The sequence below is a fragment of the Ursus maritimus genome, unplaced genomic scaffold (genome assembly GCF_017311325.1).
Source record: "Ursus maritimus isolate PB19 unplaced genomic scaffold, ASM1731132v1 scaffold_18, whole genome shotgun sequence".
Taxonomy (NCBI): Eukaryota; Metazoa; Chordata; class Mammalia; order Carnivora; family Ursidae; genus Ursus; species Ursus maritimus.
In genome coordinates this window covers 36,089,002-36,105,004 of record NW_024424230.1, presented here as the reverse complement: position 1 = coordinate 36,105,004, position 16,003 = coordinate 36,089,002, and the positions used below count along the sequence as shown (strand labels likewise).

Here is a 16,003-nt window from a genome sequence, read left to right as displayed (position 1 = left end):
GCCCCGGCCCCCCCCCCCCCGCTCCAAGCGCTCTCTCCTGCTCTACGCCCTGCCCACGCCACTCCCATGGATGGCTCCCTGGTCTACACCACAGGGCTGCTGGTCCACGCCCCCACCCCCCACCCTCCCACTGGAAGGGACCACCACCCTACAACTGCAACCAAGGTCATCTCTACAACTTGCACTTCTGATCGTGTCATTCCTTGGCGTGAAATCTCTCAGTAGCTCCTCTCAAGTCCTCAGCATGGCTCCTCAGACCCCGCAAGCCAGCCTGGGCCCTCCTCCTTTCCAAACCTCTTCCTCAGCCACATGTCCCTACTCTGGTTCCAACTGCCCTGGCTCTCCGTCCCTCCCTGCATTCATACCCCACTCGCCCTTTCCTGGGGAGGGGCCATCGTGCTCCCTAATCGCCTGCTCATCCTTCAGGGCTCAGACCCCAGTCATCTCACCAGGGAAGGCTCATCTGCTCCCCCACTCTCCCCACATCTGTCTCCTGTAGAATGCTTATCTCTCTTGCTTTCACGTTTATTATCTGCATGACTCTCTGAGTGAGGTCTAGGCTGAGAGGCTCCATGGGGCAGGAACCCTGTGGTTTGCTTATCATGGCATCCCTGTTCCTAGTGCAATGCAGAGTGCCCCGTGGGCCTTCAGCTCATGTTTGTACAATGAGGAAGGAAGGAACAAATGAACAAATGGAGGATCAGGACAATCACATAAAAGAGAACTCATTTCTCACTGACATCAAAATTCTCTTTTGGTCTGTATTCCCCACATGCAAAATGGAGAAAAAAAATTCACTTACTATATACCCCAAGTCACATGGCTTTTACAGAGTTTGAAACAGAAACCATGAGGGTGAGTCACTTGGAACTCCTTTAAAAAATTATAAAAGATGCCATTAAAGTCTAGACAGATAACGTCCAGTTACTGCAGTGCGGACCGTCTGTGTGGACCCTGCCGGGCGGCAGTGCTGTGTCACCGAAGATGGGAGGGGAGGCCGCAGAAGCAATAGCTGAGGGGAACTTAGTCACAGGGTTCTCACACTCTATACAAAGTCCTCAATTCTGCCTCAGGGGATCTCCCTAAGGTAGTTAACATCTGCGTGGCAGGAAAAGGAGATTATTCCTCAAGATTAATTAAAGCTTTCCAGAAAATAAAACCTTGATCCTTTGGCTTCATCTAGATCTTGCCTTTCTGTCCCACATTTCCTTTAACGACCATAATATTAAGGAAGGCTTACACGGAAAAACAGCAACAAGCCCCTCTGGAGAACTGGCCACGAGGCAGTCAGAAGTGCGGACCCGCAGGAGAGGCCCCCCTGCAGTTGCAAGCAGGGGGGCAGGCCTGCACAGCTGGCTTTGATCATCTGGCCTCCAGAGAGGAACCAGCTCCGGCCTGGCCCCATTTCTGTGGCTGCCTCACTCCCACCACCAAACTGTGCAGCGCTGGCCCGCCCAAGTTCAGACCTCACTGCCAGGAAGGCTGCTGAGTAAATAAGGCTCAATACAGAGATACTCTGGCACCACAGAACGGTTACCAACGAAAGTTCGCGCAGACCGGACCTGACCTAGTATTCTGAACAGGAGGGAGGATGCCAAGTGACACCCCAGAGTTGAACAAGAAAAAAACTGCACCCCTCCAGTCTGCCCTCCTCTGGCTTCCAGCCCCAGAGGAGCAACAAAGGCCACCTTCCCGTAGGGTGGCAGTCATCGGTTCCAAGGCCTCCCTTGCCACGAGGTGACAGGCAGCACTCGTTGCTCTCCCCGTCTCACCCGGAGCCACGGTTCTTTCCATAGCTTTGGAACAAGGACAACACACAGATGTGACCGCACCTGCCTTCCTGCCATGCCCACGCACGGGGGGCGGACAGCTACTTGGCCGGCCAGGAACAGGTGCGTCCGTGTAAACATGAGCGGGGCTTTATTTTTTAATTATGCAACTTTAATTTACACAAGTAACAAATGGACACATTCTCCTCTTAAAAAAAAGAAAGAGAAAACATTATTAATAAGACTCAAGTCCCCTTTTCCAACCATCTACCATCCAAAAGTCCTTGCCTTTCCCTGAGGAAACCACTCTACGCGGGCACCCTTCCAGACCTTGTTTGTGTATACCCTTACACACCTATATAAACACAACAGGGAAACTACCCACTATTTTTTTGTGACTGTGTGTGGGTTTTTGCTTAAGTGGTAGCATGCTGCTTATGCTGCCTTGCACCTTTCAGTAAATGATGCGTCTTGGAAGTTTATACCTGTGGTTACATACACATCAAGCTCACAGACTAGTATGAAATCATCCCTACCCCCAAGCCCTGGCTGACTGACCTTTATTGTGTTCCCAATATTTTGTTCATAATTCCATTTTCTCATAATCATTTCTGCATGAAGCTCCTTGTACACACTATTTCTCTAGGGAGCTGCCTAGAAGGCAAATTGCTGGGTCATAGGCTTTAGCTTTTCTGTCTCAACAGGTACTGCCAGATGTCCTCCAAAGAATCCAGACTAATGTATTCCCACCTCAAAAGGGCCGTGAATTGAGGATATCTGTTCCTCTGTGTTGATGATGTTTATAATCAAACACCTTCCTTTCTTCCCTGCTCATGAGCCTTTTTCCTAATTATCAGTGAGACTATCTACTTACTGCTCATCTGTATGTCCTCCTTGTAACTGTCTTCATATCCTTTTAGCCAGTCCTCCTATAGGATTGCCTTTCAATGATTTGGTAGCATTCTTTGTATATTCGAAATTTCTTAATTCTTATATACAATGGCGCCAGAGGTTTTAGGTTACATATGACATGACAAGTCCTTGCCTGTGGCATAAAGGGGCCTGGAACAATGCTTCTCAAAGTGATTCTCGTGCCTCCTAATGTGTGCAAGTCACTGCGCTAGCAGATGAGCTGCCCAGCGGCGAGGATAAGCTACCTTGTAAGGGACCACCTAAGTCTGCCCATAAGCCACGGCCTCTCCAAGGAGGAATGTCCATCTGGGGCTGGAACAGAACAACTGCTCCCACACTAGCTCTCCTGCTATAAACAATTATTAAAATGGGTGAAATAGATGAGGTGACTATTTTCAGGCAGTAGACAAGAGATCGTGTAAGACCACAACACTCCTCATAAAGGTGAAGTTCCTCTGAGGTTAGAAAGAGATACGTGCCCTGAAATGGATGGCAGAAGAACCCATGACACACACACACATGTGCACGCACAAACATGCACATGCACGCCATGTTACAGTACCTCTACTCTCCCTTGTTGTGTTTTACGATCACTGTATTTAAGGCTGTATGTTAAAAAGTTTGTAGTACAGGGGCACCTGGGTGGCTCAGTCAGCTAAGTATCCAACTCTTGATCTCAGCTCAGGTCTTGATCTCAGGGTTGTGGGTTCAAGCCCCACATAGGGCTCCACACTGGGCATGGAGCCTACTTTAAAAAAAAAGTTTGTAGTACACAGAGGAGTCTGTGCTTTGCAGAGGAGAAGCTACAACGAAAGTTCGCGCAGACCGGACCTGACCTAGTATTCTGAACAGGAGGGAGGATGCCAAGTGACTGATTCGGAGAAAATAACATTATTTTCCAAAATAGAAGAAAAACTCAAATCTTTCCCAGCACAAAATGTGTATCATTGGTTTAGTCAGTTTGTTACAAAAGTTTGCAGTCATACATTTTCATAAAAATGTAAAGCATTTAAATGATATGTATAAGTCTTAAAAAGTGAAGTGTTCCATTTTGGTTTAACTGTATTTTTAAAAGTACAATCATCTCTAAAATATGAGAAATTTTAAAAATTTCAGCAGTAAAAAAAGAAATAATTTCTTTCTTGTCATCTCACATGTTAACAAGCAGAGGAAGGGGAGGTTAAAGCTGGGTCTCCCACTTTCTGGAGCAATCTTCCCTCCGGGCTGCCCACGCGGAGGCCCCCGGTGTTGGCCACTCTACGATAAGCATGTAAGCGCTTCAGCACGAACCCACTAGCTGTTTGAAGTACGCAGGCTCCAGGCTGGGTCAGGGGCAGCCCGTATCACCCCTGTCTAAATGGCACTGTGAAATCTCCCTTCCAGCTCAGCGCTATGAGACCCAGAGATGTAACTATACTCACAAGAAGACCGGAAACATCAGAATACTTCTTAGCCGGTTTAAAGGAGGGAGGAGCGTCGATACTGAAGTCTGGGGGGGAGGGGGGGGCGGGAAAGAAAGAAGATAACTCAGCTGGCTTTAAAATATTCAGATCCCTTCCCTTTTTTCTCCAAAAATGCTGTTTGATAATATTTCTGAAATGTTTACTCTGTGATTAAGTCCTCCCAGAATTCTCTGGAGGAGGAATGCAGTACGTCAGAGACCAAGCGCAGGCTCTGGATTGAGCTCTGCCCCATCCCTGGGGCCCCTCTACGCCAGAAGAACCCCCGGAGAACTCATCTGCCCACAGGCCACTCTCACTGCCGCAAGCTACACAGGCTGTGGGCGATGCCGAAGGACCCACTAATTGGATCTGAGCATCCGGACACCGGAATGCCCACACCCAGACCCTGACTAGCTCACTCCTCACCCATCTGAGTCACCCCCAAGAAAGATGTGCTGTGGGACAGGAGACGGAGGGAACTCTGACCCGAATTTTCCAGTGAGGATGAACAGAACACGGCACAGTGCTTTACACAGACGTGCAAATACTACAGCGTAAAGCATTTACTCTGACAAACAATGGCACAGAGTTAGCCTTTAAGACGGTTGTTGGAAAGCCTCCTAAATCTTGGGCAACCCTGTTCTTGGAAAGAACATTTTAAGTGCAGACTCCTGAATAAGAGGTTTGTCTGACAGAAACACCAGTGTTATCATATCAGGACCGATTTCTCCAGATTGACATGTTACCGGTGCCACTAACAACCACACACCCACGATGACACAAACAGGTTTGGCACACAGCTGTGTGCACATCTCTCCTAAGGCTGATGCACTGCTCCGATCCCTGAGCGACAAGCCGTTTCCTCCACTAAGTCAAACACAGGCAAGCCACGTAGGTTTGTTACAAGTTCCTACTCTGAACATTATAAACACACGAAGGCTCTAGACGGCTCACAGTTAGGATCGTTCAGTTGCCACGGCAATGCCCTTTCAGCAGCGAGGATCTGTTTCAGGTTCTTCCAGGTTCTGTTCTTCTTGCCAGCGACCGCGCCACCGTGGCCAGAGTGCTGGCATGAAAGACGTGGAGAAGAAACAGAAATCAGCAGAGGCTATCATTTCGGGATCTGAAGGATGCTTACTCTTAACCGTAACACAGCCCTCATTCTGTCAGCTTATCTGTACCCCGAAGGGCTGGGTTTTTTTTTAAGTATTACACTGTACACTTCAATCTTATAAAAACACAAAGCTTTTGGATTATCAAAACCCATGAGGTAGTTGGTCATGGAGCAGAAATAAAAAGGGGTTTTTTTTTGTTGTCCTTTTTTATAATCCATAGAAAAATCACATCCTTTATTGGATTAACTTTAGAGAATTCACTCTGAATTCCCCATTACTTTAAAATAAATTTATTCCAAAGTTAGATTTAAAACTCATGACCACATCTCTCAACTCCCTTCTGAGGGCAGGTCACTGCCTGGCAAATTATGGGAGATGCTGGAAAACCCAAATAAGCCTCAGTCATGGCATGGCAAGCCCTCTGGAAATTTCTTTTCTTTTTTGTTCTATAAAAATGATAAAATAAAATGGAAAAGAATACCAAAATCTGTGGCAGGCACTAGTAATACTGTATTTTTAAAACCAATGGGGAAAAAAAAAAAGACTTCTAATGACATCATATGAGTCTCTGGAATTATTATAGCTCTCAAGAATGAAAGGAAGAGTAGCCTATTTCTACTTTACAGCCACATAAGCTAGATTTACTTAAACTAATGAGGAGAACTCCCCTTTTAATTGTTTTAAGTCCCATAAAACTTATGTAAGCCCAATGAAAAGGGATGGTGAACAACCAGGGAAATGACCCACCCTCCAAATACTATCCTTTAACCGGTTCCACGAGGAGCACCAAAATCCTGGGGAACCAGCCCACTGGGTGAGCAACGGGAAGGGCTCTCCTCCTGTCCCCACCCTCTCCTAACAGCCCCGGGCACAGAAGGTGGTGACTTGGACTGACAGAGAAAGGGACACCAGTGCCACCCGGGCTGCAGGCCCAGCAGGATCAGAGGCTGGGGTGTGGCTGTTTGGTTTTTTCATTTATAAAACACCTTAGAAGCTTACCACAAAGTTTGGATCCTTAAATGGCAATGGCTTAGCAGCTTTCTCCATAGGTCCCGTGCTGAAATCGGAGGGCACCATCTTATTCTCACTCATGGCTTCCATGCTGATACCCTTAAAATATAATGAATAGTCTGAGGTCGGTTTCTTCTAGCTGAGGTCCCTAACTCGGCGCCCAAAAAGACTGAAGAGGATACCACGGGACATGCGAAGGAAGACGGTGCCACAGAGCCCTCGCAGGTAGCCTGCACCGAAAGGGCATGACAGACTGGGAGAGACAGCCGGGACCCCAGCTGCCATGCTTCCTGATTCCCCCAGGCGCCAAGCAGTAGGGGTGTGTGTCCTCCCTGAGCCAGCTCATTGAACTCTGACAACTGCTGTTACCCCCAGTTTTCTGAAGAGAAAATTGAGGCTCAGGGGTATGGGTTCAAGGCCACACAGTGATTACCCCTGGATTCAAACCCAGGCGGGGCCAATTCCAAAGCCCTCACCATCTCCACAACACAACCTCGTGCCTACTCCTGCTGATCTTGTTAAACTGCCTTAAAACACTGAGACAAAAAAAAAAAAAAGGCCAGCCCCTGTAAGGGTGTCTGTCATCAGCCAGAGAACCCAGGCTGCAGCTCTTCTGCTCCAGGCAAGCAACGGGATGCAGGCATTCTGAGGAAGGAGAGGACAGGGAGAGGGGGCCGCGCGGTCACGGGTCAGCTGGCTGCAGACAGAGCGCCCCGACAAGCAGGCTAAATGCTTTAAAACAAAAAAACCTTTCAAGTTCACCATTACCAAGAAAAAACAAGCCAAAGTAAGACATCGCTTCTGATTTTTAATGCAATTTCCAGTCTTCCCAGACTGCAATAAATTCTTAATGGATATGTAATTTACATACAGTGAAAGGCACAGATCTCAAGTGTAGGTTTCGTGAGTTTTGCCAAATCTTTACACTTGTGTAATCTGTGTCCCTACGGAGATAAAGAACATTTCCGTCATCCCAGAAAGTTCCCTCATGCCCCGTCCTAGTCAGTACCTTCCACCCTCAGGGGCAACCGCTGTTGTGATTGCTACCACGCCACATTTGCCCCTTTTACAACTTCATGTAAAGGGAATCTGACAGCATGTACTCGTGTTTGGCATCTTTAGTTCAGCAGAGGGTTTTTAAGATCTCTCCATGTTGCTGCAGAGGTCAGTAATTTGTTGCACTGTGTCTGCGCGCACTCGGCAGAGCGGTATCCCGCCGTGCGGAGGTGCCACAATTTGTTTATCCATTTGCTCTGGATGAACACGGGCAGCATTTTCAGTCTTCAGCTGTTATAAATAACGCTGCTGTGAACATTCTGTACCAGGCTTTGTGTGGCCCTGTGTTTGCACTTCTCTTGGGTAAATACCTAGGAGCGGAATGGTTGCGTGATAGGGTAAGTGTATGTTTAACATTATAAGAATCTGCCAAGTCGTCTTCCTAAATGGTGGCCCTCTCTGACACTCCGGGCAGCAATGTAGGAGAGTGCTGGGGGGGGGGTGTACACCATTACCCCCACCCCCACCCCTGCAGTGACACGGGGGCCACTCACTTCACTGCAGTAGTTCTTCAATGGTCTCCTCTCAAACACCTTCCCAGACGCTTTCCCAGCGTCTCTGCACGTGGGCCTGTGCACCTCCTCGGTCCACACCACCTCTTTTGTCTGGCATGCCCCTCAACTCATCCCCCCTACCCTGCATGATCTTTCCAAAGCCCAGCTCAACGTCAACTCTGTAAGAACTAAGAGGCCTTCAATTTCTCACTTTTCCCACCGTCCACAGCCACAAGTGTTCTTGTGTCTCTCTCTCCTCTCGCACTCCCTCCCCCCTCTCCCAGCCGTCCTTCCCACTGTCCTCAGCCCTTATCTGGCACCTTCCTCAGCTCCCAGCCCTAGAGGAGGGGCTCTGCAGTGCACACCTGGCCCACTCCCTTCTCTCCAGCACAGGCAGGAGGCACTCTTAAAGGCAGGCTTGATGGGGTGCCCCTCCTTTACAGCGGGCCAGTGGGCCTGACGGACCTTGAGGTTAGAAACACATCCTGGCCTCCTCTCCAGCCTTACCTTTCACTACCCTTCCTTCCTGCATTTTGTATTTTCTGGTACAAAATCCATTGAGTCATTTTCTATATGGCACAAATAGTTCCCAATTTCTCCATTTTCATTTATGCTTAACTAAGATTATTTTCATTGGGATTAGTCCATGCCAGTTTTAATTTTATAACAAAGATTAGATCTAGCACTATGTACATACTTTTTATTGCCCTTGTAATTTTTCCTTCATGGTCGTGGCATTTCTGCCAGATACATGTATCCTGGGAGGCCCAATTTGATGAGGAAAATTTGATTTTCCCATCACATTTAATCAATAACCAACATTACCTTGTAGAGTTTTAGCCAGCTATCAATTTATTTTGGGTTGACTAGTTGTAAGACTAATATCTACTATAAATTAGATATATTGATGGAGAGTTTGTATTTATGTCTTAGTCAAGGAAAAAATCGCAGCTTTATGAAACAGGAATAACAGACCAGCAGAAGGAGAGACAAGAGAGAGAGGTGAGCAACCAAGGGAAGAGAGAGCCTCAGAGCGGTTGCGCATCCTGCCTCACCGCGTGGCTGGGTCTTCCATTCCCTGCATCAAACTTGATCAGAAACTACTGTCATGTGTATCCTGAGGAGGAGCACAGACGGAATGACGGGAGGCTAGAGCGAAGCCTGTGCTACTGGACTGAAATCAGAGGTTCCCAGTGTGGACTCACAGCTTTAACCCAGCTCAGGCAGAGAAACAGAGAAACCGATACAGAGAGTATGGGGGAGGGGGGCCCCCCCCCCCCCATCCTTCCTAGCTCTCTCCAGAGACAGCTGGAAACAAGAACAGGCACACCTGTGCTCAGATCCTGGTTTCTAAATGTGATTCTCCAAGAACCACTGATCCTTAAAAAAGTAGCTAGTTCTAGGGCTGGGGCAGGAAAGTACAGGATGAGCCTTGTGGTTCGAGAAAGTAAGAAAATAGCTGTATCAGGCAGCTAGGGCTGCCCTGACAAAATACCACAGACTGGGTGGGTTAAACAACAGACATGTATTTTCTCACAGCTCTGGAAACTCCAAGTCCAGATCAAGGTGTCAGCGGGGTTGGTTTCTCCGGAGGCCTGGATCTTTGGCTTGTAGACGACGGTCTTCTTGCTGTGTCCTCACACGGCCTTTCCTCTGCACACTCCCCTCCTTGGTGTCTCTTCCTCTTATATGGACAACAGTCATATTGGATTAGGGCTCCACCTTTATGACCTTATTTAACCTTAATTACCTCTGTTACAGCCCTATCTCCAAATACAGTAATGTTCTGAGGTGTACTGGGGGCTAGGACTTCATATGAATCTCGAAGGGACACAATTCAGTTCATAACAGTTCACAACAGCACTCAGAAAACGATGGGGGTCTATTAAAGCACATCGAAGCCAGTTTGAAGAAGTTCCCACTAGCAAAGGACAATCTGAACAACAAAACAAATAACCCTGATCCAGAACATATAAAGAACTGTTATCACTCAACAACAACAAAAATTCTATTTTAAAAAGGGCAAAGGAGGGGCGCCTGGGTGGCACAGCGGTTAAGCGTCTGCCTTCGGCTCAGGGCGTGATCCCGGCGTTATGGGATCGAGCGCCACATCAGGCTCCTCCGCTATGAGCCTGCTTCTTCCTCTCCCACTCCCCCTGCTTGTGTTCCCTCTCTCGCTGGCTGTCTCTATCCTGTCAAATAAATAAATAAAATCTTTAAAAAAATAAAATAAAATAAAATAAATAAATAAATAAATAAATAAATAAATAAAATAAAAAGGGCAAAGGATTTCAATCAACATTTCTTCTTCTATGGCCAACATAAAAGATGCTCCGCATCGTCAAAACTACAATGAGGTGTCACTTCGCACCCACTGGGACGGCCAGTCACAGACAAGAATGTGTCAGCCAGGGTCTGGAGAGACTGCAACCCGCACGCGTTGTTTGTGAGACAGTAAAAGAGTGTGGTCACTTTGAAAAACAGTTTGGTGTTTCCTCAAAATGTGAAACATAGAATTATCATGTGACCTAATAATTCAACTCAAGAGAATTAAAAAAATAAGTCTATGCAAAAACGTGCACATTCATAGAAGTATTTCCTATAATAGCTAAGACGTGCAAACAACCCACCTGTCCGTCAACCGATGAATACACGAAGTGTGGTCCATCCGCACAATGGCAGATTCATTCAGCCACAGAGGGAATAAAGGACTGACCCACGCAACAACACGGATAAGCCCTGAAAATACTATGATAACTGACGGGCGCCTGGGTGGCGCAGTCGGTTAAGTGTCTGGCTCTTGACTTCAGCTCGGGTCACGATCTCAGGGTCATGAGATCAAGCCCCTACATTGGACTCCACACTCAGAGCAGAGTCGGCTTGAGTTTCTCTCCCTCTCCTTCTGCTCCTCCTCACACTCTCTCTAATAAATAAATACATCATAAAAAAAAGGGAAAGAGAATATTACGGTAGTTGAAAGCAGACATAAAAGGCCATTCTCATGAGGTAACTACAGCAAAGATCAGAGGTAGCGCCTCAGAGGAAGGGCGACGGGAGTGACTGCGAATAGGCAGAGGGTTTCTTTTTGGGGTCATGGAAATACTCTGAAATTAGATGATGGTGGTGGTTACACAATTTGCAATACTCTAGGAGCCACAGAAGTGCACATCTTAAGAGGATGAATTTTATGGTATGTGAATTATAACTCAATAAAGCAGTTACAAATAAACAAATTTATGGATGAATGAATAAAGCTAGTCTCAAAGTATCTCCCCACAGGATACTTCAATACGAACAGGAAAATAATTTCACAGTGGAGAGACCTAGCAGACACCACCTTACTCAGTGCTCAAAGCTAACGGTGGTGGTAATAGAACACAGGCCATCGTGTGCCATGATACGATGCACTGAGAAGGGGACAGCGTCACTTCTGTACCCTTGCCAAGAATGTATTACCCATATCTGATCATGAGGAAATATCAGACAAGCCCAAATTGAGGAACATTCTATAAAATAAGTGACCAGTACTCTTCCAAAGTGTCAGGCCGTGAAAGATAAAGACCAAAGAACTGTTCTACATAAAAAGGAAGCTAAAGACACATGGTAACTGAACACAACACATGATCCTAGATGGATCCTGGACCCGAGCAAAGACAAGAACACGGTCAGCATTAGGGGTCAGCATTGCTTCAGTGTTAATTCCCTAAATTTGATGGCTGTACTATTGTTACATAGGAGAATGCCTTTGGTGTAGGAAATCCACACTGAAATATCTAGAGCATTAAAAAAAAATACAGTGGCCAAGAGAAACCTCTCCCCTGGGGTACGCCCAGCTGCTAACCAGACAGCAAATGAGCCAGGGGCTCCACGGACCTCAAGAGGAAGCTACAGCTGGCATGCGGGTCAGGAAGAGTGACTGTCACCGGCTCTCCCAAGAGGCTGTGGTTCAGGGGCAAAGGAGGAAGCCTTGCTCACTGGCTGGGAGGCACATGAGATGAGCAGGTCTAAGGAAACCAGCCAGTGTCAGAAGAAGCAAAGTGGTCTTTTCCGCAAGGAATCGAGCAATTCGTAAGGGTGGCCATGGGACTACTCAGTGAGGAGCAGGCCAGTGGGCAGGGACCATGAGGAGGCTGGCCTACAGGTGGCCTCAAGTACGTGAGAGAGAGAAAGACAGCCCTAAAAACTACACAGCAAGCATCATGCCCGAACAGAAAAGCCAGACCGCTAGGGACAACTCAGGGGAAACAGGCAGAAAGTAAGAGGTTTCCCAGGGCCAGATACATTTAAGCTTCAACTTTACTGTTGCAGTTTTTCATAAAGAAAATGACTGCTTATATAATGTTTCCATCTGGGAGAAAATAAGCAAACGGAACTGCTCACGAAGCAAGGGGAAGATCCCAGAGGGGAATGGGGAAGCAGGCCCCAGGCCCCGACAGTGACTACGGAACACACCCAGCTGGCAGCCACCAACCTCAAGCAACAGCCTTGGCTCTTCCTCCCGTGCAGGAAGGGCACAGAGACTGCATCTCTCCCCTTCTCTGGAGGCCCCTTCCCTGATTCCTAGTGGGTAAGCTCCAAGTGCTGTGTGCACACTGAAATCCTAGGAAGGAATCAGGGCACTCTTTGATTTAGGCTGTTCCCAGGCCCCAGGGAGAGACAGGAGAACGCCGGCAGGCAGAAAGGCCTCGCTGAGATTGGGGAGGCGATGCTGCCCTGAAGGCCACCAAGAGAAGCAGGTACCTCTGCAAGTGTGTGTGGGCTGGGAGGTCTGGGAGCTCTGCCAGGGGAGAGGACGCGCCGTCAGACAGGTGTGTCTGCTGGGAGGAAGGGGAAGGTGTGCGAGAGAGTGCCAGAAGTGTGCATCGCCATTCCGGGCAGCATGCCAGAGAAGCAGCAGCAAGGGATGGAGAGGATGTGCTCAAGCACTGAGTTTCAGAGCGGTCCCCTCCTGTTAATTTGGTCCCTCCATCCTCTGTCCTTCCCGGTCAGCAGGGCCAGTGAGGAGCCATGCTGAAGAAGGGGCAGAGAAAGGAAGCCATCCCAACAAGAACTGAGCCCCATCATTCCAGAGCTGCATCCTGCCTGAGAAACAGTGAGGACTCTCCTCCCTCTCAGACCAGGACCCAAAAGTCCACCCCCCCGGGGTCCAGAACTGGGTGTTGTGCCATTCCTTCCTCCTTAACCCCACCCTGCATAATACTGCACCCTCCTTCTTCCACACCCTGGGCTTTAGCGGGGCTGAGACTCTGGTGCCTATTAGCCACGGGATGAGGGAGCAGCCTTCAGTGAAACGGAGGATCAAGATCAAGTCTGTGAGGCTGGAACGCAAGAAAATAAAATTTTAAATGATGTAGTTTCCACATTACTAAGCCACTGTTTACACCAGACTTTATGAGATGAACCATCCCATTCCCAAGACATGAACACCCTACAAAGAGGAGAGAAGTAACACTTAGCATTCAGGGCTGTCCCCTCTTTGGAGCTCAAGAAGGGATGATGCAAGTCCCAGGGAGGAGAAACCTGGCCCTATCAAAGCAGCACATGCCTACCTCTAACAGAGACTGCAGTCCGCAAGGCCTCCACTCGCCAAATAAACAGCTTCACCTCTCCCGACAGCAACCTGCATAACTGACTCAGGCGTGAGGATAGTGTGGTCACAGATTAATGCCCTTTGTCTTGTCACTGAAAAATCAAATGCCCAGTTACATCAATCTAACAGTATTCTAGAATAAAGTCGCTGAGCCTAATCTAGAACTGCAGTATTGTAGTGGGGTGACATAAAACAGAACTGTGAGAAGCAACCTAAATATTCGATAAAGTCAAATAAGAGCACTCAATTCCTTGAGAAGCCTGTCAACATAGGGAGATTCATGAAATAATGCTGAGTGCACAAAGTTATATATCGAGGACACTCATGAAAAACTATCTCAAGGTAGAAAACACAAATTATAATACTTGTCAGGGAAGAAGTGGGTGACTTTTTATGTCCACTTTAAAAACAGAAAAAAAGGGGGGGGCCTGGCTGGCTCAGTAGATTCAGTCCAGCTCTTGATTTCAGCTCAGATCTCAGGGTCGTGAGAACAAGTCCTCCACTGGCTCAACGTTCAGAGGGGAGTCTGCTTGAAATTCTTTCTCTGCCCCTCCACCTACTCATGCACATGGGAGCGCTCTCTCTCAAAATAAATAATTTTTAAAAAATAGAAAAAAGGAACTTCTAAAACTAACATTATGATTTTTTTTAAAGCTGGGGTAGGGTCACCTGGGTAGCTCAGTTGGTTAAGGATCTGACTCTTGATTTTGGCTCAAGTCATGATCTCAGGATCCTGGTATGGAGCCCTGCATCAGACTCCGCGCTCACCTCAGAATCTACTTGGGATTCTCTCTCTCTCCTTCTGCCCCTCCCCCCACTTGTGCCACTCTCTAAAATAAATAAATCTTTTCAAAACAAAACAAAACACAGAGGTTTAAGAATTAAATGAGATAGGGGTGGGACACCTGAGTGGCATAGTCCCTTAAGTGTCTGTCGCTGGGGTAAATCCCAGCCCCACCTCCCACCTCAGGCTCCTTGCTGGGAGGGGAGCCTGCTTCTCCCTCTGCCTGCCACTCCCCCTGCTTGTGCGCTCTGACAAATAAATAAAATATTATAAATAAATAAAAAAGTAAGATGGGGGGCCTGTCTGGCTCCTTCAATGGAGCTTGAGACTCTTAATCTTGAGGTTGTTAAATTCGAGCCCCATGTTGGGTGTAGAGATTACTTAAAAAAATACAATCTTAAAAAAAAAAAGAATTAAATGAGATAGTACTTAGAAAGTGCTTAGGGGGGCGCCTGGATGGCTCTGTTGGTTAAGCGTCTGCCTTTGGCTCAGGTCATGATCCCTGGGTGCAGGGATCGAGCCCTGCGTGGGGCTCTCTGCTCAGCGGGAAGCCTGCTTCTCCCTCCGCCTGCTCTTCCCCCTGCTTGTGCTTTCTCTGTCACATAAATAAACAAAATCTTGGGGAAAAAAAGGTGCTTAGAACAGTGCCTGGGACAGTGCTCTCCTATTGCTTAAAATAAAATGCAGGAGCCAAGAAAAACACTAATCTAACCAAATCACTCCTCTGCAGAAAATCCTTTGCTCGAATTGTGGAGCCTAGATTACCCAGATGCCATGGGGTCTGTGCCAGGCACTGTGTTCAGGGATTTCCGACCATGATCTCATGGAATCCTTTTACCAACACCATGGAGTAAGACCAAACCACTTTGGGACAGGGAAACTGAGTGTCAACAAAGTACTTTTCTGAGAATGAGGGAAGCCATCAGTATCAATACATCCTGTATTCCTCCATTTTTAGGATATTAGGGCGCTCTGCACCTCACGGACACTCGGCACACGTCTGTAGAAAGGACGAAGGTGAGACACGCTGACTTGTGCAAGACTGAAACTCACAGAAAAGTCCCAGGCCTCAACCTAAACGCGACGGGAAGGGACGATCATTCTACTAAGTCAGTAATAACATCCCCACCTCTCCTGCTTTCAAGGACAATGCAGCGCGGGTGGTGCTTAAACCAAAGTCCACTTGTCCACACCAAGGAAAACGTTTCATTTGCACGAGTGATCTGCATCCACGAGGCCAGATTCAAGGGCCCTGCCCCGCCTTGCGCACGCGCCCTCGCCCCGCCCCGCACGGCCTCGCGCACGCGCAGCCTGACGAGCCGCAGCATACCTGCGTAAAGCTGGAGGCGGACACTTTTTTCTTCTTACTAGCGCTGTAACCGCCAGCGCTGCTGCAGTTGTGGGAAGGACTCGCTGGCCTTTTCTTGCTGTTCCGGGCTATCGCCGGAGTGGAAGTGGTGGCCACAATTGGAATTTGAGCCGCCATTCCTATCCTGAATCTTCCTCCTCCCCCGCCCCCAGTTTCTCGGTTACAGGCTTTGGAACTTCCGGCTCGCCGTTACTTCCGCCTTCAGGCGCGAAAATCCGGCCTGGACTCTCGGCGCGTTCGCGGACTTCTTTCGGCCAATTCTAAAAGGCGGAGGTCGGAGCAGTCCAATCCGTGGAGGCGGGAGCGTGTCAGCCAGGCCGTGTCCTGTTACTCAGGCGCTCTGAACCTGGGCACGTGCTAGGAAATTCGTCGTGACTGAGGAACAGAACATCTTGTGATTTTTTTCAAACACTGGGTTCTTTTAAAAATTAATAACCGTGTTGTCTTTTCTCACGTTAAGT

General features: G+C 48.0%; 1 protein-coding gene and 1 long non-coding RNA gene across 8 annotated transcripts in view; both read right to left on the bottom strand.

Annotated features, from left to right (window-relative positions):
- INO80C (INO80 complex subunit C) overlaps nucleotides 1-15,831 on the bottom strand; it is a 16,593-nt gene extending 762 nt beyond the window's left edge. Inside the window, exons 1-6 of one of the 7 annotated variants that reach the window (XM_040632594.1) lie at nucleotides 15,504-15,641; nucleotides 13,349-13,481; nucleotides 9,337-9,483; nucleotides 6,238-6,348; nucleotides 5,078-5,189; nucleotides 4,103-4,170 (exon numbers count right to left, since the gene is read on the bottom strand). In XM_040632594.1, the coding sequence (XP_040488528.1) occupies nucleotides 4,103-4,170; nucleotides 5,078-5,189; nucleotides 6,238-6,339 (282 nt within the window). In that variant the 5' untranslated portion in view covers nucleotides 6,340-6,348; nucleotides 9,337-9,483; nucleotides 13,349-13,481; nucleotides 15,504-15,641. Of the gene's footprint in view, nucleotides 1-1,832; nucleotides 1,978-4,102; nucleotides 4,171-5,077; nucleotides 5,190-6,237; nucleotides 6,349-9,336; nucleotides 9,484-10,429; nucleotides 10,560-13,348; nucleotides 13,482-15,302; nucleotides 15,425-15,503 lie in introns of those variants that run through there. The other 6 variants (XM_040632593.1, XR_568785.2, XM_040632596.1 and 3 more) reach the window with 6 other exon arrangements.
- On the bottom strand, nucleotides 10,882-13,014 carry LOC121103257. Its single transcript, XR_005835408.1, has 2 exons — nucleotides 12,540-13,014; nucleotides 10,882-12,399 (listed from the first exon to the last, which is right to left on the bottom strand). It is a non-coding gene; the product is annotated as an uncharacterized LOC121103257 (long non-coding RNA).
- Nucleotides 15,832-16,003: the final 172 nt, after the last annotated feature.